Here is a 22,896-nt window from a genome sequence, read left to right on the forward strand (position 1 = left end):
TTGAAAAAAAGTTGTAAAAAAAATTTGATCCAAAATGTTTGGTCCAAAATTTGACAAAAACGTCATTCTATACTATGTCGTCCAAAATTTGAAAAAAAAAATGTACCCACAATTATTGGTCCAAAATTTGAAAAAAAAAAAATTTGGTCCAAAATTTGAAAAAAAAAAATTTGGTCCAAAATTTGAAAAAAAAAAATTTGGTCCAAAATTTGAAAAAAAATTATGCTCCAAAATTTGAAAAAAAATTATGGTCCAAAATTTGAGAAAAAGTCGTCCAAAATTAAAATTTTTGACAAATTGAGTATAGCATGTCATAGCAACCTAAGGAAGTGATTTCAATGAAAACAAAGTGAGGACCGGCCAAAATGTCCTCACTCTGTAAAAATGACCTCACTTTGTTGGTAAAAAACCCTCACTGGTCCTCAGTATGCCGCAAGTACAAGAACACACACACACACACACACACACACACACACACACACACACACAGACTCTTCTTAATTCCAGCTCCAGCTCCACGTCCACTTCCACTTTCAGTCCAGTTCCAGTTCCAGTCACTCAGCTCCAGCTCCAGTTTAAGCTCAGTTCCAATTCCAGTTGCTCAGCAGAGGAATTGGAGCCTTCAGAGACGAGTCTGTCGAGCTGTAAGTTCTGGCTTCTTTTCATTCATTTCATTAGCAACATTAGCATGAAAAATAGTCGACGTTAGTTTGAAAACCAGAGGCTGAGACTCTGTGAGGTTTTTATTAATGAATAAATAAAAATAATCATTTCATTCTGTTGTAGATTTGCAGATTAAAGTCGCTTTGCTGTTGTTTTTCTATCGTGTGAATAACGACAGTTTGTCTCTGAGTGACGTTGTCGTGTAATATAATGTTGAGTTTGTGCGACAGTTTATATTTAGGACAAACAGCTGCCGCTCGGCTCGGTTTTGTCTTTACATTCCCTGACGAACACAAATAGAACGTGTGAGCTGTTGGTCTTTAAACCCTGTCCAGACGTCTCTGACAGAGGGACACGAAACACAACCTGTAATATATACACACATATATATATACAGTATATATATACACAAAAGTATACACACTTTCATACACCTTCAGTCAAACACTGTAAGTGTCCCTCCATTAAGAGGACAATGAACATTTTCATTTTATTCTAACGTTTCTTTATTAATTCTGATCTTTCTGTTTTCATTTCATGTCTATTTATCGACATACATTTGTCTTTTATTGTGAAATTGTCTCTTTAATTGTAAATGTGTGTCTTCTATTGACATTTTGTATCTTTGTATTGCTATTATTTTGCTATTTATTGTCATTTTGTATCTTTTTGTTTCTTTTATTTTGAAATTTTGTGGCTGTATTATATGTTTTTTTGTGCTCCTTTATTTTCTAGCCTGGCGTCACATTGTGAATTTGTTAGTACTTAGATTTACTTAAATTTGTTACTTGATAAAAAAAATATATATATATTTTGTCTGTTTTTGTTTCAGAGTTTTAAGAATAATCTCTAGATTTAAATATGGTTGTAGAAGGTGAGGCCGATTCCAATGTTACAAAGCCGGAGAGTCTTTGGGTATGAAACTTTAAAATCACGTTGAATTGTTACGTCTGAAATGAGATGTTTGAAATCTCATTTTATTCATTTCACCACAAATAGAAAAAAAAAAAAAAGAAGCATAAATTTTCATCTCAAAATAATGTTTTTAAACATGTGCTAACATGTGCTAGCCACGATGCTAACATGAAACTGAAATGATTTTCAGTTGGTTCTCATCCTCATGTCTGTTGAGTGAATATGCAGCTACTAGCTTCTGGTTGGCTTAGCTTAGTATAGCTTAGCTTAGCTTAGCACAAAGAGAGGAGGAAACCGAGGGGAAGAATTTAAGCTAGCATATTGTCGAACGTGAACAAATTGGCTAATTAAAGGTAGCAAATCTGCTAACTAGCATCTTAAAGTAAAATACAATGGTGAAGAAACAGTTGAACACAATACCCTGATATTGCTGTTACTTAGCTTAGTATAGCTTAGCTTTTGAACCATGTTGAAGAACTTTAAACTGAGGGCGGTTTGCACATCTGACAAGAACAGTTTAGGGCAAAAAGCTTAGCATTTCTTAGCTTAGCGTAAAAAGGTGAAGAGGGGAAATTTAACCTGACATGTTGGTTACAAGTGGAAAGTATGCTAACTAGCATCTTAAAGTAAAATACAATGGTAGAAAAAACAGTTGAACACAATACCCTGATATTGCTATCACTTAGCTTTGTATAGCTTAGCTTTTGAACCATGTTGAAGAACTTTAAACTGAGGGCAGTTGACCAGAAATGATAAGAGCAAAAAGCTTAGCATTTCTTAACTTAGCGTAAAAAGGTGAAAGAGGGGAAATTTAACCTGCCATGTTGTTTAAAATTAGCAAGTATGCTAACTAGCATCTTAAAGTAAAACACTAAAAAGCAGTTGAACATGGCAAATTTGTTTCTACACTTCTGTCTGTATTGTTATTGTTTCCCGCTCTTTTTAGCTCTTTTAGCTAAGCTAACCATGCTGCTGGATGTAGCTTCATATGTTGAAAAGAGTGGAAAGCATATTTCCTTTAAAATATATTTTGCGTGACTATTAACATGAGTGTGTTTGTTTCATGTTTCGCAAATTCACTCTAATTTTTCATACTAATTATGAAAATAAAACCTTTTTTGTTTAAAAAAACAGCAAATCCTCCATGAGATGGACCCAACATGGACGACCACCGTTCTCCTGGTGCCATGTGTGGTCGTGCTGACAGCTGGATTCTTTTACCTTTACGGTTTCGTTGTTGGTCTTTTGACCAAAACCTCAGTCCGCAACAAGGTGCTGGTGATAACGGACGCTTTATCTGGGCTCGGAAAAGGTAACGCAAGCACGCTTTGCCGCACGGAACTGAAAAATAAGGTCATCCGACATGTGCAGTGAGTTGATTTTTTTATAATTTCTTCTGGATTCAAAGAATGCGCAGACGTGTTTCACAAAGGAGGAGCGAGGTTGATCCTCTGCGGGAAAAACTGGGAGAAACTTGAAGAACTTGCTGACGATTTGGCGAACGCCTCAGACCCAACTGTGGTGAGTGAAGCAGACGTCACAGAGCTCCACTGAGGACGCGCTCACACCTGTAGTTCGATTGCTTTGGTCTGCACCAGTCACATAAACCAACGAACATAGACCACAAAGACCAGGGCCGGCCCAAACCTCCATGGGGCCCTAAGCATAATTTTACCCTCTGTTACTGCCAATAATAATGATTATTGATCATTCACACAACTACTATACCAAAGAAATTCTACTTATTCTACTCTGTCACGAATATGAATACACTTGTAAAACTAAATGTAAGAACTTTGTGTTTGACACCAGATTCGCAAACTTACGGAAAAACTTTCAATGAATATCTGGCAAACTCAGCAACTCCCCCTACTGGCGACACAGAGAATCAATACATAAAACCAATAAAACGGTTTATAAATAAAATATTAAGATATTAAGGTCTGAAAATCTAAAAATGTGCACCATCTTTGCAGCATTAACAAACACAGCATTAAATAAAATAAACAAATACTTCAATAATAATGTAACTCAACAGAGGCACCCGGAGCAATGTCATAAAAATGGTTTATAAATAAAATATAAAGTTAAATAATCACATCTGACAACTATGTAAACACTGTGAAAAAGCTTTGGTAAAAATGGGGAGAAAAATTCTAAATAAATCCCAAAATTTGATTTATTTAAATTTTTTTTAGTTAATTTCTCTTGGGGGCCCCCTAGTGGTCACAGGGCCCTAAGCAGCGGTTTAGTTCGCTTATGCGTTGGGCCGGCCCTGACGAAGACCATCGGCATCAGAACCAGACTATCACCTGATACCCATAATGCATTAAACTACACCGTTTCGTCCCATTCGGCTCGGTTGCTTTCACACCAGAGAAACCGTACCAAAACAGGGCAGCTAAAGCCGGATCCGCTTGATTTGGTGCGCAAATTTAGCCGCGTTTCCACCAAGTGAAACAGTTTGTGTTTGGCGCAGCATGTATTTTATTGCGTTTCCATTTGGAAAAGTACCAAAATAACCAGCTCCAAGTTTCCTGAAATCGCCATCATCGTTTCCTCTCCTCAGACGTTTCCTCCAAAGCTGGTGCTGGTGGATTTCAGCGACATGGACAGCATGCCCGACGTGATCGCAGAGATCCTGGACTGTTACGGCTGCCTGGACGTTCTCATCCTCAACAGCAGCATGAAGGTCAAAGCTCCAGCGCAGAGTCTGTCGCTGGAGATGGACAAGCTGCTGATGGACAACAACTACTTTGGACCGGTCACACTCGCTAAAGGTGCAGGATGGGAAACCGTCAGACGTTTAGGTTTTTAATATGCTACAGACCGTTAGCATCACAGTGGTGTTTGTGTTCCAGGCGTGCTGCCGTCCATGATCTCCAGAAGAACTGGTCACCTGCTCCTGGTCAACAGCATCCAAGGGAAAATCGCCGTTCCTTTTCGGACGACGTGTGAGTTAAAACGGAAAGTGTCTTTGGAGAGTTACCAAAGTGAGATAAAAAGTCGAAATTATGAGATTAAAAAGTCGAAATTATGAGATCGACTTTTTATCTCATAATTTCGTTGTCAGAAATTATGAGATAAAAGGTCATAATTATGAGATAAAAAGTCGAAATTATGAGATAAAAAGTCGAAATTATGAGATGAAATGTCAGAATTATGAAATAAAAAGTCGAAATTATGAGATTAAAAAGTCAGAATTTTGAGATAAAAAGTCGAAATTAAGAAATAAAAAATCGAAATTATGAGATAAAAAGTCAGAATTATGAAATATTAAGTCGAAATTATGAAATAAAACGTCAGAATTATGAAATAAAAAGTCAAAATTATGAAATAAAAAGTCAAAATTAAGAAATAAAAAGTCGAAATTATGAGATAAAAAGTCAGAATTGTGAAATAATAAGTCGAAATTAAGAAATAAAAAGTTGTAATTATGAAATAAAAAGTCAAAATTAAGAAATAAAAAGTCGAAATTATGAGATAAAAAGTCAGAATTATGAAATAAAAAGTCGAAATTATGAAATAAAAAGTCAGAATTATGAAATAAAAAGTAAAAATTAAGAAATAAAAAGTCGAAATTATGAGATAAAAAGTCAAAATTGTGAAATAATAAGTCGAAATTAAGAAATAAAAAGTTGTAATTATGAAATAAAAAGTCAAAATTAAGAAATAAAAAGTCGAAATTATGAGATAAAAAGTCAGAATTATGAAATAAAAAGTCGAAATTATGAAATAAAAAGTCAGAATTATGAAATAAAAAGTAAAAATTAAGAAATAAAAAGTCGAAATTATGAGATAAAAAGTCAAAATTGTGAAATAATAAGTCGAAATTAAGAAATAAAAAGTTGTAATTATGAGATAAAAAGTCGAAATTATGAGATAAAAAGTCAGAATTATGAGATAAAAAGTCGAAATTCTGAGATCGACTTTTTATCTCATAATTTCGACTTCTTAATCTCATAATTTCGACTTTTTATCTCACAATTTTATTTTTCAATTTTTTCCCCCAAGTGGCAGAAATGGTCTTCAATATAAATCTTATTTAAAAATAAGTAAGATTTTTCCTCAGTAATGTAAGAGACGTTGCCCCAGAGTAACATTTGTCTGACATAATTCAGGTTTTGAACAAAGCGTTTTATTTTGAAGGGTGAAGGTTAGTTCTTGTGCTGATCTGGCGCCCCCTGGCGGAGAGTCTGTTGTCACGCTCAAACGACCACGTACTGTTAATGTTTTTGGTGTAAAAAACGTTTTCCAGACTCACTGGTTCATCTCCATGTATGTAGTTCTTTGGCCGGTTCTTGGTGGTTTTGTTTTGGTGAGATCTTGGTGTCGTTGCGGTTTCAGACGCAGCCTCCAAACACGCGGTCCAGGCCTTCTTCGACTGCCTGAGGGCAGAGGTGGAGGAGTACGGCATCTCCGTCAGCACCATCAACCACACCTTCATCAGCCACTCGGCGTCCAACGCAACCTCCTCCAAATCCTTCTGGTCACGTGAGTAAAAAAAAACAAAATACTCCACAAGACAAAGTGACTTTTTAAGCCACAAATTGACCAAATTTACTGTATGAAAAAAATTTCGTAATCGGACGACGAATTTGCAGTTTCCGTGTAAAAACCTCCATTAGCCGACGTTGTTCTTTTGTGTCGCAGCAGTGCTGTACACCAGGAAACCGCTCGGCGTCTCTCCAGACGAGGCCGCCACTGAGATCGTCAAGACTTTGAGCAACAAGAGGAAGGAGGTGGTCATTGCTCCCTCCCTCCCCAAGGTGGCAGTCTACACCAGGTCCTTCTTCCCCGAGGTTTTCTTCGCCGTGATGGCTGCGGGAGTGAACGACGCCGCCGCCGCCACCGCCACCGACACGGAGAGGATGTAGAACACGTTAGCTGTTAGCTGTTAGCTGTTAGCTGTTAGCTGTTAGCTGTTAGCTGTTAGCTCAATCGGTTATTTATTTTTTACGAGTTTTTTTTTTTGTCAGAAGTTATATTCGGATCATTTTAGGTGACGTCAACATGCGTCCGCATTATAATCAATAAATGTTAAACTAATGATATTCACAGTATAATGCATCTTATCCTCAGTAAAAATGAAAAAATGTGAAATATGTATAAACATTCATAAATACATTTACAGGTGATTTTTGTTCATTTAGTGTTGTACATTTTGGTTTATTTGCTTTATAGTTGGACATATTGATGTATGTTCTGCTTATTGTACATATAATCTTAAACAATTAAATCTATGGAAGAGAGGATAAAATAACCAGATACCAAGTCAATATTACGAGACAGAGCGTCATAATTTTGAGATAAAAAGTCATCATTATGAGATAAAGATCATAAATATGAAATATAAAGTCGAAATTATGAGATAAAATGTCATAATTATGAGATAAAAAGTCAAAATTGTGAGATAAAAAGTCGAAATTGTGAGATAGAAAGTCATAATTATGAGATAAAAAGTCGAAATTATGAAATACTATCTCATAAATATGAGATAGAAAGTCACTAACAATTATCTCATACTTATGACTTTTTTAATCTCATAATTTCGACTTTTTATCTCAAAATTATGACTTTCTGTCTCATAATTTTGATTTAAAAATCTTATTTAAAAATGTGTATGATTTTTTCTCCCCAGTAATTTATGAGACATCGCCCAAAAGTAACATTTGTCCGACATAATTCAGGTTTTGAACAAAGTTTTTTTTATTTTGAAGGTTGACGTTTAGTCCATGTTCTGGATGATCTGGCGCCCCCTGGCGGACAGTCTGTTGTCAGACTCACAGGACGACCACGTACTGTTAATGTTTTTGGTGTAAAAACAGTAAAATGTTTTCCAGACTCACTGGTTTATGTCTCAGAGTGAATGTTCGGCCGCTCACCGTCACTTCCTTCAGCTCCAGCCGCAGGTTGATGGTCGAACACGACCGAGAGAATCGTCGCTTCACCGTCACTCCGGACAGCGGGGCCGGTAAGGAGGCTTCAGCCGGGGCTGGCGCTCCAGTGCCGGGGTAGATGCACTACGAGAGGCCGGCGCCCACTCGCGGCCTGCTGGAAGAATTTCCTTCGCGATTGATCAGTTAACACAAGAAATATTAATTCTATGTCAGCGGTTTGTTTTAATTATTGACGCTCATATTGACGCTCGGAAGCCTTAGAAAATAAGAAAACGGAAAACGAAATTCCATTCAAAAACAAGTGAGTTAATCGCATTTTTTTGCCAGCGCTAAACTCCTGTGCAAAGGACACCAATGACAACATGTATATACAATAAAAATGTATTGGCTGAACAGTTCGGCATATATATTGAAACCAGCAGTAACGTATTTTTTTAGTAAATTCTTGGCCAAACGGTCACGGTTAGTGCAGCATTAGCAAGACGAAACCGGTCGGCGAAATTTAGCGTGCGAGTGTAAAGAATTTCCGCCGGTGTTTAACAAATATGTAACAGAAACCAATGACAACATATACATATATTACTTAAAAACATATTATTAACAGTTCGGCGTGTGTATTAAGTCCAGCAGTAACGTATTTTAATCCATTTTTGGCAAAACTGTCACACAACAGCAGCTGTGGGAAAAACACATGGTATTTGCTGTGGGGCTTTTGTATAGTGTGTTTGTTATCAGTAAATATTTAGTTTCCCTGTGTTGCTGCTGCTAAAAACAACAGCAACAATCTATATTACGTGATTTTTTTTTATTACTTAACAGTTCGGCATATATATTTAAATCAGCAGTGACATATTTTTTTTAGTAAATTCTGGGCTAAACTGTCACAGCAGTGCAGCAAAAGCAAGAAATGGCTGCATGTAAAAATAATGGTATTTCCTATTGGACTTTTGTATTGTTTATTTGTTTGTTGTGAGTGCTGCAACTAACAATAAATCTCATAATTGGTTAATCTGTTGATAATTTACTGGTTTAAGTGGTTATATAAACATTGAAGAGTTAGTTAATAATCCTTGCAGAGACACATTTTGTCCAGTTTATGACCGACTTTAACGTTTGTAATGAACTGTGTCCTCCGTGTCCTCTGTGTCCTCTGTGTCCTCCGTGTCCTGCAGACTGTGCAGTGCTGATCTACAGATTCACCGCGGAGAAGGAGGTGGATCTGATGTCGACCTTTGTTCCGCAGACGTTCAGAGGTCAAGGCGTCGCTGCACTGCTGTCACAGGTGAGAACCTCACATTTATCTGTACATGCAGGTGCTTTTATCCTGGAAAAAAATCCACATATTAAATCATCTTATGTTGCAGGCGGCCATGGAGTTTCTGGTCGAAGAAAACCTCAAGGCTCGCGTCTCCTGTTGGTACATCCAGAAATACATCGAGGATCATCCGCTGCAGGAGTTTAAAGACGCGGTCATCGCCTGATTCCTCACATTAACATTAAAAACCCCACTCGACTTTATCTGTGGATTCCACAGCATCTGTTTAGTGGTGGTTATGAATAACAAACAAAAAAAACATTTAAATTAAGTGTTAAATCTCGAGGGAAAAATCAAGGTTTAAGAAAAAAAAATCAAAAAAAATCATCATATTGATTATTTTATATTGATCAACTTTTGCTGATCTGAAACGGTTTATTTGTGTATTTTCTCACACACTTGTAATAGTTTTTTTTTAAATTAATTGCTGAATAAATACAATGAAATATTTAATCAAGCTCGTTTAATGTCAGTAATGAGAGGTCGGGGGGGATGACGTCGTCACTCACAGTTTCAGTTCTGTGATTTGTGGGCGTGTTTTTCTGTGAGTGGCTGCAGTGGTGCAGGAGGCCCAGCAGGGGGCGCACACAGCTGCGCCGCGTCTCAATCCAGGGTCTGGATCCTGCGAAGTGAGGGAGGAGACAGAAGTCCGCTAGAACCCACAGGTTCCCCTTCTTCTTCTTCTTCTTCTTCTTCTTCTCCTATTAAATTCCTGCAGGCTGTTCACCAAGAGGCTAAACACTGCCCTCTACAGTTCAAAGTCCTGCATCACAGTTCTCCTGTCCCTCGAAGTTCATTGGACGCTGACTCAGCAGTATTCCTCCCCCTGCTGCTCTGATGCTCCGTCCATTTCCACCACGTACGTCGTCCCCGTGGACGGTTTGTGGCCGTTGGCGTGCAGCAGCAGCAGCGGCGGCGGCGGCGGCGGCGGTGGTGGTGGTGCCTCGGCGTCAGCGGTCAGGTACACGTCCCACATGTGCTCAGGAAGCTGCTGCAGCTGCATCATCCTCCGCTCGACCGTCAGACTCTTCTCGATGTTCCGCCGCTTGTATTTGAACTCGACGACGGTCTTCGTGTACCTGTTGAGCGTCGTCACGGCCGAACACATGCACGTGCCAAACGAGCCCCACGCCAACCTGCGCGCAGGAAACGGAACTTAGATCAGTCCGTGGGTATTTATAAAAATGACATATGCAAACACATGATGTATCAGTCAAAATGGGTCAAAGGTCACCTCATTCTCATCGTTCACCTGTCCTCACAGTTCACCTGTCCAATGGGGTTCACCTGTCATCATCGTTCACCTGTCTTCACAGTTAACCTGTCCTCATTGCTTGCCTGTCCTAATTGTTCAACTGCCTTAATCGTTCACCTGTCCTTATCGTTCACCTGTCCTCATCGTTCACCTGTCTGATGGGGTTCACCTGTCCTCATCGTTCACCTGTCATCACAGTTAACCTGTCCTCATTGCTTGCCTGTCCTAATTGTTCAACTGCCTTAATCGTTCACCTGTCCTCACTGTTCACCTGTCCTAATCATTCACCTGTCCTAGTCGTTCACCTGTCCTCACCGTTCACCTGTCCTAATCGTTCACCTGTCCTCATTGTTGACTTGTCCCCATCGTTAACCCGTCCTCACTGTTCACCTGTCCCATGGGGTTCACCTGTCCTCACCGTTCACCTGTCCTCACCGTTCACCTGTCTCCATGGTTCACCTGTCCTCACAGTTCACCTGTCTCCATGGTTCACCTGTCCTCATCGTTAACTTGTCCTCACTGTTCACCTGTCCTCACCGTTCAATTGTCCTCACTGTTCACATGTCCTAATCGTTCACCTGTCCGACAGGATTCACCTGTCCTGAGAACAGGTGAATGATTCTTCTCCCAAACATCAGTAGCAGTAGATGATAGACACTCACACATAAGACCAGCTGTAGTCCCAGGTCTTTGGTCTCCAGTCCTCTGGTCCCATAGCAACAGCCAGCTGGAAAATGGTGGTGAACATCATGTGAGCCACCATCCCACAAAGACCTGAGAAGACAAACGATGGAAGGAGAGTTATTCTGAGAGCTACTTTCTCAAGACAGTGAAGTCCAGGTACGCTTGGGACGTTCTACTGTCCTTGTCCCAGGAAACACGTTTCCGTTACACAGTTCTAGCTTAACTCAAGTTCTGTCAACTTCAAATGTGGACACCATTGTCACCCTGTGGAGAGACGCAGCAGCGTTACCTGACAGGAGGGCGGAGCTACCTGACAGTAGGGCGGAGTTGTCTGACAGGAGGGAGTTACCTGATAGGGTGGAGTAAAGTGACAGGAGGGCGGAGTTACCTGACAGGGTGGAGTTAAGTGACAGGAGGGTGGAGTTACCTGACAGTAGAGAGTTATCTGAAAAGGCAGAGTTAAGTGACAGGAGGGTGGAGTTACCTGACAGGAGGGCGGAGTTACCTGACAGGAGGGAGTTACCTGACAGGAGGGAGTTACCTGACAGGAGGGCGGAGTTACCTGACAGGAGGGAGTTACCTGACAGGAGGGAGTTACCTGACAGGAGGGCGGAGTTACCTGACAGGAGGGAGTTACCTGACAGGAGGGCGGAGTTATCTGACAGGAGGGAGTTACCTGACAGGAGGGCGGAGTTACCTGACAGGGGCGGAGTTACCTGATAGGGTGGAGTTAAGTGACAGGAGGGTGGAGTTACCTGACAGTAGAGAGTTATCTGAAAAGGCAGAGTTAAGTGACAGGAGGGTGGAGTTACCTGACAGGAGGGAGTTACCTGACAGGGCGGAGTTACCTGACAGGAGGGCGGAGTTACCTGACAGGAGGGCGGAGTTACCTGACAGGAGGGAGTTACCTGATAGGGCGGAGTTACCTGACAGGAGGGCGGAGTTACCGGACAGTAGGGAGTTACCTGAGAGGAGGGGGTTACCTGACAGGGCGGAGTTACCAGACAGGGCGGAGTTACCTGACACGGCGGAGTTAAGTGACAGGAGGGTGGAGTTAAGTGACATGAAGGCGGAGTTAAGTGACATGAAGGCGGAGTTAAGTGACAGGAGGGCGGAGTTACCTGACAGTAGAGAGTTACCTGATAGGGCGAAGTTAAGTGGCAGGAGGGCGGAGTTAAGTGACAGGAGGGCGGAGTTAAGTGACATGAGGGCGGAGTTACATGGAATGAGGGTGGAGTTACCTGACAGTAGGGAGTTACCTATAAGGCGGAGTTACCTGACAGGAGGGCGGGGTTACCTGACACAAGGGCAGAGTTAAGTGACAGGAGGGCGGAGTTACCTGACACGAGGGCGGAGTTACCTGACAGGGCGGTGCACAGAGCGGCGAAGGCACTGAGCTTCAGTTTGTTCATGATGCTGAAACACGGAAACTGCTCCAGAGTCATGAGAGCGCCCCCTGTGAAGAGCAGGGAGAGGTACAGGGTTTCTGCCACGATGCACAACCACAGGACTCCTGAGGACAGAGAGACGGCAGAGGGAAGACGGACGTAAATATACGTATATTTATTGAAATAACATAACATGCATAAAATTACGGTTTTAATAAAAAAAGATTTTACGAACCTCGTTCATGTTCGGGCGCAATCTCCGCGAAATCACGACAGTCAAATCCTGAGGAAAAAGAGAATGATATATTTAACCCCCCGCCCACGTGGAGGAGGTACGATGAAGTAACGTCGTGATTTGATACCAAAACTAGTCCTTTAACCAGGCAACCCTCCGTTTGGGCTCCCCCCCCCCCCCCACTATACGACACGTTTGGACTCTGCCGTCTTACCCTTCATGTCGGCCGCCTGCTCACACGAGAAGAAAATGCCGGCGTGGAACCTCCGGAGCAGGAACTTCTCCTCCCCCGTCTCAAAGATGTACTGCACCATCCTGGTGTCGTTGACGTCGGAGCTGTTGAAGCGGATGCAGAACCACTGCTTGGTTTTCACGGGGGGCCCCGTGCAGAAGGGCTTGGCCACCTTCCTCGTGCCCTCGCACCAGTAGCTGGTGGTCACCGCCGACAAGGCGAACGCGAAGGCCACGAAGTTGAGCACGAGCGCCAGAGAAGCTCGCCGCCCGCGCTCCAGCCTCATGGTCGAGGCGCCACGGCCCAGAACCAGATGAAATGGAAAGGCGGGGGGGGGGGGGGGGCGGCTAATCCCGGCTTTCGACGCGAAGCCGCCGTGTTTTGCCTCCCAGCGGAAATATCAAATCTTCATAATCTGGCCGGCTTCGGTTAAAGCACTCACTCTGTCCACGGGCAGAGAGACAAAAGACGTCCATGACCGTCCTCATGCGTCTCTCAGTCTTTTCTCGGCTTCATTTGAACTCTTTCACTCGTCCAAACCCGTCGCTCCTCCCCCCTCCTCCAAACCTCTGCCCCGCAATATTATCCATTACAAATGGCAAATTATTTTCCAGACGGCCTTTCGGCGTATTTATGGGAAAAAAGAGAGAAAAAAAAGATTACAATGAGATTAGATTATAATCCAGCCGGTGCAAAGTGTCGTCTCTGAGCGATTCCAGCCGCAGCAATAGAGTAAAGATCAAGTTTGCCTTCTTACAGTCGGTGACCGGTGACGTAACGACAAAGTCTCATATGAAAATCCATCCGTGTGTGTGTGTGTGTGTGTGTGTGTGTGTGTGTGTGCGAAATCTCCTCATGTCTGACATCCGACTGATCGCACAAATAAAGACTGAGATGAGTGAGTGAAGGAAGCGACAGATGTTACAGCTCACACATTTGATTGTAGGATTTCTCCAAAAGATTATTTTGATGCTACATCAACGTCCGACCCAGTGAACGTCAACTCTGGGTGCTTTCAGACCTACAGTTTCGATTGCTTTGGTCTGCACCAGTCACAAAAACGTTACAACGTAGCAAACAAACGTGGGGACGGTTTGCTTTCGCATATGCAGAATTCTAAACCAACCGAAATAGGCCGCGAAGAACATCGGCACCGGAAACCGCACCCGTACTAACCCCACATTTCCACCGGGCGCGCCACCGCCGCGGAACGTAAGCGAAGCGGTCACCGGAGCGCATCGCTGCCACTCTAATCAAAGTGAATCAAATCACCGTTCACCTGTCCTCACCGTTCACCTGTCCTCATCGTTCACCTGTCCTCACCGTTCACCTGTCCTAATCGTTCACCTGTCCTCACCGTTCACCTGTCCTAATCGTTCACCTGTCCTCACCGTTCACCTGTACTAATCGTTCACCTGTCCTCACGTTCACCTGTCCTAATCGTTCACCTGTACTAATCATTCACCTGTCCTCACCGTTCACCTGTCCTCATCGTTCACCTGTCCTAATCGTTCACCTGTCCTCACCGTTCACCTGTCCTCATCGTTCACCTGTCCTCATCCTTCACCTGTCCTCATCGTTCACCTGTCCTAATCGGTCACCTGTCCTCTAATCGTTCACCTGTCCTCATCGTTTACCTGTCCTCATCGTTCACCTGTCCTAATCGTTCACCTGTACTAATCGTTCACCTGTCCTAATCGTTCACCTGTACTAATCGTTCACCTGTCCTCATCGTTCACCTGTCCTAATCGTTCACCTGTCCTAATCGTTCACCTGTCCTCATCGTTCACCTGTCCTAATCATTCACCTGTCCTAATCGTTCACCTGTCCTAATCGTTCACCTGTCCTAATCGTTCACCTGTCCTAATTGTTCACCTGTCCTCATCGTTCACCTGTCCTAATCGTTCACCTGTCCTCACCGTTCACCTGTACTAATCGTTCACCTGTCCTCACCGTTCACCTGTACTAATCGTTCACCTGTCCTCACCGTTCACCTGTCCTAATCGTTCACCTGTACTAATCATTCACCTGTCCTAATCGTTCACCTGTCCTAATTGTTCACCTGTCCTAATCGTTCACCTGTCCTCATCGTTTACCTGTCCTCATCGTTCACCTGTCCTAATCGTTCACCTGTACTAATCGTTCACCTGTCCTCATCGTTCACCTTTCCTAATCGTTCACCTGTCCTCACCGTTCACCTGTACTAATCGTTCACCTGTCCTCACCGTTCACCTGTCCTAATCGTTCACCTGTACTAATCGTTCACCTGTCCTCACCGTTCACCTGTCCTCACCGTTCACCTGTCCTTATCGTTCACCTGTCCTAATCGTTCACCTGTCCTCATCGTTCACCTGTCCTCACCGTTCACCTGTCCTAATCGTTCACCTGTACTAATCGTTCACCTGTCCTCATCGTTCACCTGTCCTCATCATTCACCTGTCCTCATCTTTCACCTGTCCTAATCGTTCACCTGTCCTCATCCTCACGAAATCTATCCACCATCTTCACCTTTTACGATGAAAACAGCCGACGAAGAGACGAGTCGTCTGTCTTTTTAATGTGTTTATGTCTAGTATTTTAATGTTTATAGAGGTGAACTTCGTTGTTTCTTACCAGAGGGGGCGCTACCAAAGGACAGTATTGGTCCCACTTTCGCTAGAGTACGGAAACTAGAGCGAGGACGACCTGGTACTGTAGGAGTTTGCTCGTCCGTATCTAGAGCGTTTGAAATCATCAGATCGTGTACTCGTGTAATTCCCTCCCAAACACAAAGAGATTACTCCAAACATTAGCTGCCATGTAATAAACATGTGAAGTTCAGGACGGGTCTTGATTAAACTGTTAAACCTGTTGTTCAGCGAATGTTCACCAGACTCGTTCTTACGTAACAAACACCTGCCGAGGTTTGACGGTGAAGGGACGACTGGGGATGAGGATATTTTTTATCGATTTTTAAAAAAATTTAAATGATTATTTTTTACTTCACAAAGTACAATTTCTCTTTAAGGAAAGTTGTCCGTGTACAAATTATGCCAAGCTCAAAAATGTCCGCACCAGTGTTAAAGTGTTAAAGCAAAACTGCCGAATAACCAGGAAATGTCCGTGTTTTTAGATTATATATAGAAAAAAAATGACAATCCAGTCTGGGAAATGGCAAACACTGAGATTAAAGCAGCTTTAGTTGAATCCGGAAATGTGTCTCATCCCCCCCCCCCCCCCACACCACCCCCACCTCCTCACCCCCGCTGATTCTCCCACACAGTGAACACGAGCGTCTGCTGCCTCTCATCATCCTGACTGCATCAATGTCACTGCGACACACCTGTGTTTTACGGCGGGATTTATGCTAACGGCTCAGCGACACGTCCCTTTAATTGCCTTCACTTGCTGTGGTTTTGGCAACGCGGCAGCAGATGGTCCTGTAATCTGGCCAGAGATTAATACACTGGAGACGCGGATAATCTCATCCCATTGTAGTGGAGCAAGTGCACAATAAAGACATGATGTGGCGCGCTGGCCCCTCCCCCGCCCCCGCAAAGCATCCTTAGCTATAAATGCACAACATTTCTGTCTGTTAACGACAATGTGCTTTACATAAGAACAAAAAAACACACAAATTGAGCAAAACACGGTATTTTGGGAATTTGCACCGTTTTCCACGGTAACACCGTTTAACAGAAAGTCACGATATTCGCCACCAATGATCCACACGGTCGTCTCAGCGTTTCCACCAATTTCGATGCTGTTACGATATTCCCTGTGAGAGCAGCAAATAAAATGTGAGATATGGTGTTTCCTGTCACCACCAGGAGGCGCTGTTACTCTCTCAATGAAACTTAGCCACATAGACGTCTTCGAGTTGCAATAATCAATAATAGCAAGTTTGGTTGTGATTGGACCTTCTACCGCGAAGTTATGAGAGATTTGTTGTTTTTTGGTGAGACATATTTGAGATATTTTGCCAAATCTGTAATCCTTTTAGAAATGTATCATACAATGTGTTACACAGATTTTGTCAAATGTGGTATTTATAAAAATGGGCTCTAGAAGTAAAAATACCAGATTTAAATTACAGTTTTAAAGAAAAGCAGAAAAGCTTTTGGTCAACAAGGCTGAAGAATAAATGGAAGAGGGCCCAGAGCGGATCCTTGAGGAGCTCCTTTGGCTACAATTCCATTCATTTCCATCATTTTTATGTAATTTAATGTCATTTTTAAAGTTTAGCTCTAGGTTTGGTGTCATTTCAGTATGAACTGTGACCACAAAAAAAGATTTAAAGGTGCATTATGTAATAAATCTAAATCAACTGGCCGTAAAATCCTCCTAATATGTCACGGAGACTCAGGAATAATTGCATTAAAAAAAAATATTTTGCAGACTGCAAATCATGTTTGTGTTTTGAAATCATGTTTTGGCGTCATTTGTGGCGCCACCTACCGCCGTCTACCAATCATTGCAGTCAGTAGAGTCTCAGCTGCCGAGCAACCACGGGTTGCCAGTTACGTCAGAAAACTAAACCTCAAAGACCTCGCTGTTTTGAATTTGAACGTAGTAACCGTTTTTGGCCACATTCTTACATATGGCACCTTTAAATAAAGTTAGTTTAAATGGATGTTTCGTTTTACCTTGACAACTTTCATGCAGACACTTTTATTGTGAAGGAGCTGCTTCATGAATTCGGAAAAATGAAAATGAATAAAATAAATTCTTACATATGGCACCTTTAAAGCAGATAAAAGATAAAAATGACATGTATAACATGATGTAAGTAAATATTAAAGTGAGGTGTTAAGTCCAGCGATGGCAGATGCGTTGCCGTAGTAACGATGCCGCAAAAGAAAGTAGGTTCCTCCAGATGTCGACCTTTAAAACTCTGTCCACCTGTTGCGTTTAATCCTCTGCTTTAAACGTCCAGTGCATTATTTAATTGTGTGTTCACACAAAGGTGTCATGGCGGAATGACGCGGCTTATCCCCCCGGGTAATCTTCACGACAGCTGTCTGGACTTACGCGGCGATGACCGCAATCTCGGGTTCGCGCCTCCAGGGTGAAAACGAGGCAGAGGCTCAAGGGGGAAAGCGAGCGCAGACGGTCGGAGAGCAGGATGGGGAACACCAAGAGCAGCGCGCTGTCCAAGGAGCTCCTGGAGGAGCTGAAGTCCAACACCAAATACTCGGAGACCGAGCTCTGCACCTGGTACCAGTCCTTCCTGAAGGAGTGTCCCGGCGGGAAGATCAGCAAGCAGCAGTTTGAGGGCATCTACGCCAGCTTCTTCCCGGACGCTGACCCCACGGCGTACGCGCGCCACGTTTTCAGGAGTTTCGACACCAACGCCGACGGAACGTTGGACTTTAAGGAGTACATCGTGGCGCTGCACCTCACCTCCGGGGGGAAGACTCTGCAGAAGCTGGAGTGGGCGTTCGCTCTGTACGACGTGGACGGCAACGGAACCATCAGCAAAAATGAAATCCTAGAGATCGTTAGGGTACGTGTGCCTTCTTTTTTCATCACGGTGGAGGAGATGATAATTAAATTAGGCGTCAGAAAAGAAAACGAAAAAAAGTCATTATTATTTAATGTAAATATTTGACGAAAGAACGGATCACATAATCCGACATAATCCGACTGCAATTAACGATCAATTAATCGACTAATCTGCACATCAATTTAGTAGATTTTTATTTTCTAAAATCACTTTGTCAAACTAACGGGGGCCAAAACTATTACATTAGAATAGAATAGAATAGAATAGAAATACTTTATTCATCCCCAAGGGGAAATTGTTGTGGCACAGCAGCAAAATACAATACAAGAAAAGAATTCAACATAAATAAATGAGTGTACAAAAGTATGTAAAGAAAATAGTGCAAAAAGTGAAGAATGAATGACCCATAGGATCAGGTGCAATGACATAAAGGAGAGACTAATGTAGTCTGTCCAATATATTAATATAAAGTATACACTGTGCTGTTGTGCAATGGAGCAGAGTCAGTTTTACAGGGATGAGTTGTAAATCCTGATGGCTGATGGCAGGAATGACTTCCTGGATTGACTGAGCATAGTAAAATAATTATGATTTTCATATTTAAGAAGGTACAAAATATATTTAAAGGTGCATTATGTAATAAATCTAAAAACAACTGGCCGTAAAATCCTCCTTATATGTCACAGAGACTCAGGAATAATGTTCATATAACAAACTGAACTCACCAACAACAACAGTGCAGACAAAATATTTGCATTTAAAAAAAATATTTTGCAGACTGCAAATCATGTTTTGGCGTCATGTGGCGCCACCTACCGCCGTCTACCAATCGTTGCAGTCAGTAGAGTCTCAGCTGCCGAGCAACCACGGGTTGCCAGTTACGTCAGAAAACGAAAACGAAACCTAAAAGACCTCGGTGTTTTGAATTTGAACGTAGTAACCGTTTTTGGCCACATTCTTACATATGGCGCCTTTAAATAAAGTTAGTTTAAATGGATGTTTCGTTTTACTTTGACAACCTTCATGCAAACGCTTTTATTGTGAAGGAGCTGCTTCATGAATGTCCAAACGTTGTTATCATGCAGTCGATATTCAACATGATCCCGGCCGACGACCAGAAGAACCTCCCAGAGGACGAAAACACGCCGGAGAAGAGGTCGGAAAAGATCTGGGCGTTCTTCGGGAAGAAGGACAACGGTAACCAAGCATTTGTTTACTCCTTAAAATCCGCGTCACAATCCTGAACGATGTGTAGTTATTTATATTATTGTGTTGTCGTCCGTTTGTTCACAGATAAAATCTCGGAGGGAGAATTCATTCAGGGCGTCATGGACAACAAGGAGATTCTGAGGTTGATACAATACGACGAACCCCAAAAAATTAAAGACAAGCTGAAATCAAAGAAGCATTAGTTTACTGAGAAATATATATATATATATATATGTATGACTGTTGTGGTTTAAAGACTGTTTTATTTCTTTATGACATGGTTATTTGTTATGTTTTCTATTAGTTTTTTGTTTGAAGTCATGATTAAACTTTTTGATTTTGATATCAGAAAAACACAAGCGGAGAAAACCGCTGAAAGAAGCTGTTGAATTATCGTGAAGTTTCCGTGTGTTTGTTGTCATTGAAAATGCCTTATCGGGACAAAATGCTCAAGAATATTCAATAAAAAATAAAACAACTTACTGTGAAATCTCCAAGGCACCGTACTTTTTCAACGTGGAGAGGTTTTAGTGACAAGAAAACTAACTGCAGCTCTGTGTCCTGGCTAGTAGCAGTTAGCAGTTAGCTAGCTAACAGCCTTAGCTAAAAACTGTTTTTGTTATAAATCACCAAAGAGAAAACTAGCAACGACAGTAAAGAAGTTTAGCTAAATGCTTATTAGCCTAGCTGATTGGATTTGTGGTGGCTCTCACTTTGAATCACTAGCATGTTGAGTAAGGACTCGCTAGGTGCTATGAAGGTTTTTCAGTTTTTTGGAATCCAAAAATCGATAAACATCACAGTTTACTGTCTTTTACTTTACGTTTACTCCCTCAAAACACTAAGAGCTGCTTCCTGAAACAGTTTTTCGCCAAGATTTAATTTTCGTTTTTGAATAACTGAAGAGAAAATAGCAACAACATATAAGCTAAACATGCTAAATAGTCTATAGTTCATAGAGTGGAAATGATTTAATTCATGTCATTTCATGTGTTTATACACTGCATTAAATCATGACTGTCCAGCTACTTGACTTAGCATTAGCTGAGCGCTATAAGTAAAACCTTTTCAGTTTGTTTGGTTTTTTTTTAAATCCAGAAATGAACAAAATCGTTTGCATTATTAAACAATTATAATGCAAATAATTTTTTTCACATTTTTAAAGGGAATTTAAATCAATCGAACGTCTTTTCGGGAGATAAATTCTTAATTTAAAGAACAGAAAATAACTAAAATAGTAAAATAGTCATTTATAATAAATAAATAAATAATTTACAAATGTTTAAATAGAACATTTAAGTCAATAAATAAGGGTGATAGTCCAGAATTTTTTTTTTTTTTGCATCACTGTCAGCCATTTTACTCTCCCTTATCTTAAAAACTAAAATCCATTCATTAGGTTGATAGAAAGAAAGTGGAGAGCTCCTTATGAGAGGAATTAGGCTCGAGTTAACAATCCGTCTGCATCTGTTAATCCTATTAGAGCTGAAGGTCAGAGACAAACAGACTCGGCTCGACGTCGGACAAAGAATCGGAGTCCGTCAAACAAACAAACTTCCCTCAGAAATATGTGAACGTCACTAACAAACTGTTCTTTAAATCCCCAGACAGACTCACTGCCAAATAACGAGCCGTTATCTGTATCCACCAGCAGACTGACTGCCAAATAATCAGCTGTTCTAATCAAGTGTTAGTGATACATCCCACCATGAGACCGGATGCCAAATAATGAGCTATTCGACGCATCCACAGACAAACTGACTGCTAAATAACGATCTGTTTTCTACGTATATCCACCGACAGACTGACTGCCAAATAATCAGCTGTTTTAATCACCTGTTCCATACATCCCACCAAGAAACCGAATGCCAAATAATGAGCTATTCGATGCATCCACGGACAAACTGACTGCTAAACAATGAGCTATTCTGTACATCCACCAACAGACTGACTGCCAAATAGTGAGCCGTTCCATACATCCATGGACAGACTGACTGCTAAATAACAAGCTGTTATCTACGTATATCCACTAACAGACTGACTGCCAAATAGTGAGCCGTTCCATACATCCATGGAGAGTCTGACTGCTAAATAACAAGCTGTTATCTACATATATCCACCAACAGACTGACTGCCAAATAGTGAGCCGTTCCATACATCCATGGACAGACTGACTGCTAAATAACAAGCTGTTATCTACATATATCCAACAACAGACTGACTGCCAAATAGTGAGCCGTTCCATACATCCATGGACAGACTGACTGCTAAATAACAAGCTGTTATCTACGTATATCCGCCAACAGACTGACTGCCAAATAGTGAGCCGTTCCATACATCCATGGACAGACTGACTGCTAAATAACAAGCTGTTATCTACGTATATCCACTAACAGACTGACTGCCAAATAGTGAGCCGTTCCATACATCCATGGAGAGTCTGACTGCTAAATAACAAGCTGTTATCTACATAAATCCACCAACAGACTGACTGCCAAATAGTGAGCCGTTCCATACATCCATGGACAGACTGACTGCTAAATAACAAGCTGTTATCTACATATATCCACCAACAGACTGACTGCCAAATAGTGAGCCGTTCCATACATCCATGGACAGACTGACTGCTAAATAACAAGCTGTTATCTACATATATCCGCCAACAGACTGACTGCCAAATAGTGAGCCGTTCCATACATCCATGGACAGACTGACTGCTAAATAACAAGCTGTTATCTACGTATATCCGCCAACAGACTGACTGCCAAATAGTGAGCCGTTCCATACATCCATGGACAGACTGACTGCTAAATAACAAGCTGTTATCTACATATATCCACCAACAGACTGACTGCCAAATAATCAGCTGTTTTAATCACTTGTTCCGTACATCCCACCAAGAGACAACAGACTGACTGCCAAATAATGAGCCGTTCCATACATCCATGGACAGACTGTCAACCAAATAACAAGCTGTTTTATGCATTCACAAACCAACTGACTACTAAATAGTGAGCCATTCCACACATCCATGGACAGACTGACTGCTAAATAACAAGCTATTACATACATATATCCACGAACAGACTGACTGCCAAATAGTGACCCGTTCCATACATCCATGGACAGACTGTCCATGTCCATTTCTTAATAATGAACTGTTCAATACACCCACCAAGAGACTGAATGCCAAATAATGAGACCAAAATATACATTTAATTGATTTGAAATAATTTTTTTCTTTCTTCTTTCAAGAAAAATAATATAATAATAATAATAATAATAATTAATGGTGTAAACGCTTGGCTAGAACACTTAAAACTAGCCTTAAAAGTTCCTTCCTTTACATAATTAAACATAACTTTAAGAAATGATACCTTAGAATTTATTTATTCCACCAGGATCAATTTGAAGCTTTGAGTAAGTGAGCTGTAATATCATATTAACTGTTTGAGGAGATTATTTATAGTTAAAATAGTCTATTATTTCTGTATTACACATTAAACTGACAAACAGAAGAACAGCGTCTTCCTCCTGGTACAGTTACATAATCGCACACCGTGACATTTCATTTTCAAAGAGCAGATTTATTTCGGACACTGCATTCCACAGTAC

The 22,896-nt window shown here is 41.5% G+C and overlaps 4 protein-coding genes across 4 annotated transcripts; 3 read left to right on the plus strand and 1 right to left on the minus strand.

The window, feature by feature from the left end:
- Positions 1-519: 519 nt before the first annotated feature.
- LOC310932834 (dehydrogenase/reductase SDR family member 7C-B-like) lies at positions 520-6,872 on the plus strand. The gene is made up of 7 exons (XM_083896208.1): positions 520-644; positions 2,713-2,890; positions 2,987-3,099; positions 4,148-4,358; positions 4,440-4,532; positions 5,926-6,072; positions 6,235-6,872. The coding sequence occupies exons 2-7, from the start codon at positions 2,728-2,730 to the stop codon at positions 6,453-6,455; spliced, it is 948 nt and encodes a 315-aa protein (XP_083752334.1). The 5' UTR covers positions 520-644; positions 2,713-2,727; the 3' UTR covers positions 6,456-6,872.
- Positions 6,873-7,405: 533 nt separating this feature from the next.
- Positions 7,406-9,086, plus strand: LOC310932840 (protein NATD1-like). Its single transcript, XM_083896214.1, has 3 exons — positions 7,406-7,552; positions 8,651-8,760; positions 8,843-9,086. The coding sequence occupies exons 1-3, from the start codon at positions 7,411-7,413 to the stop codon at positions 8,957-8,959; spliced, it is 369 nt and encodes a 122-aa protein (XP_083752340.1). The 5' UTR covers positions 7,406-7,410; the 3' UTR covers positions 8,960-9,086.
- A 515-nt stretch (positions 9,087-9,601) lies between these two features.
- On the minus strand, positions 9,602-12,873 carry LOC310932836 (germ cell-specific gene 1-like protein; the record flags this gene model as incomplete). The annotated part of the gene is made up of 5 exons (XM_083896210.1): positions 9,602-9,929; positions 10,711-10,822; positions 12,093-12,245; positions 12,356-12,403; positions 12,570-12,873. The coding sequence occupies 5 exons, from the start codon at positions 12,871-12,873 to the stop codon at positions 9,602-9,604; spliced, it is 945 nt and encodes a 314-aa protein (XP_083752336.1).
- A 4,818-nt stretch (positions 12,874-17,691) lies between these two features.
- On the plus strand, positions 17,692-19,484 carry rcvrna (recoverin a; the record flags this gene model as incomplete). Its single annotated transcript, XM_083896213.1, has 3 exons — positions 17,692-18,072; positions 19,158-19,269; positions 19,366-19,484. 3 exons carry the CDS (start codon positions 17,692-17,694, stop codon positions 19,482-19,484), a joined length of 612 nt encoding a protein of 203 aa, XP_083752339.1.
- Positions 19,485-22,896: the final 3,412 nt, after the last annotated feature.

The sequence above is a fragment of the Microchirus variegatus genome, assembly GCF_963457635.1.
Source record: "Microchirus variegatus genome assembly, chromosome: 10".
Classification (NCBI taxonomy): Eukaryota; Metazoa; Chordata; class Actinopteri; order Pleuronectiformes; family Soleidae; genus Microchirus; species Microchirus variegatus.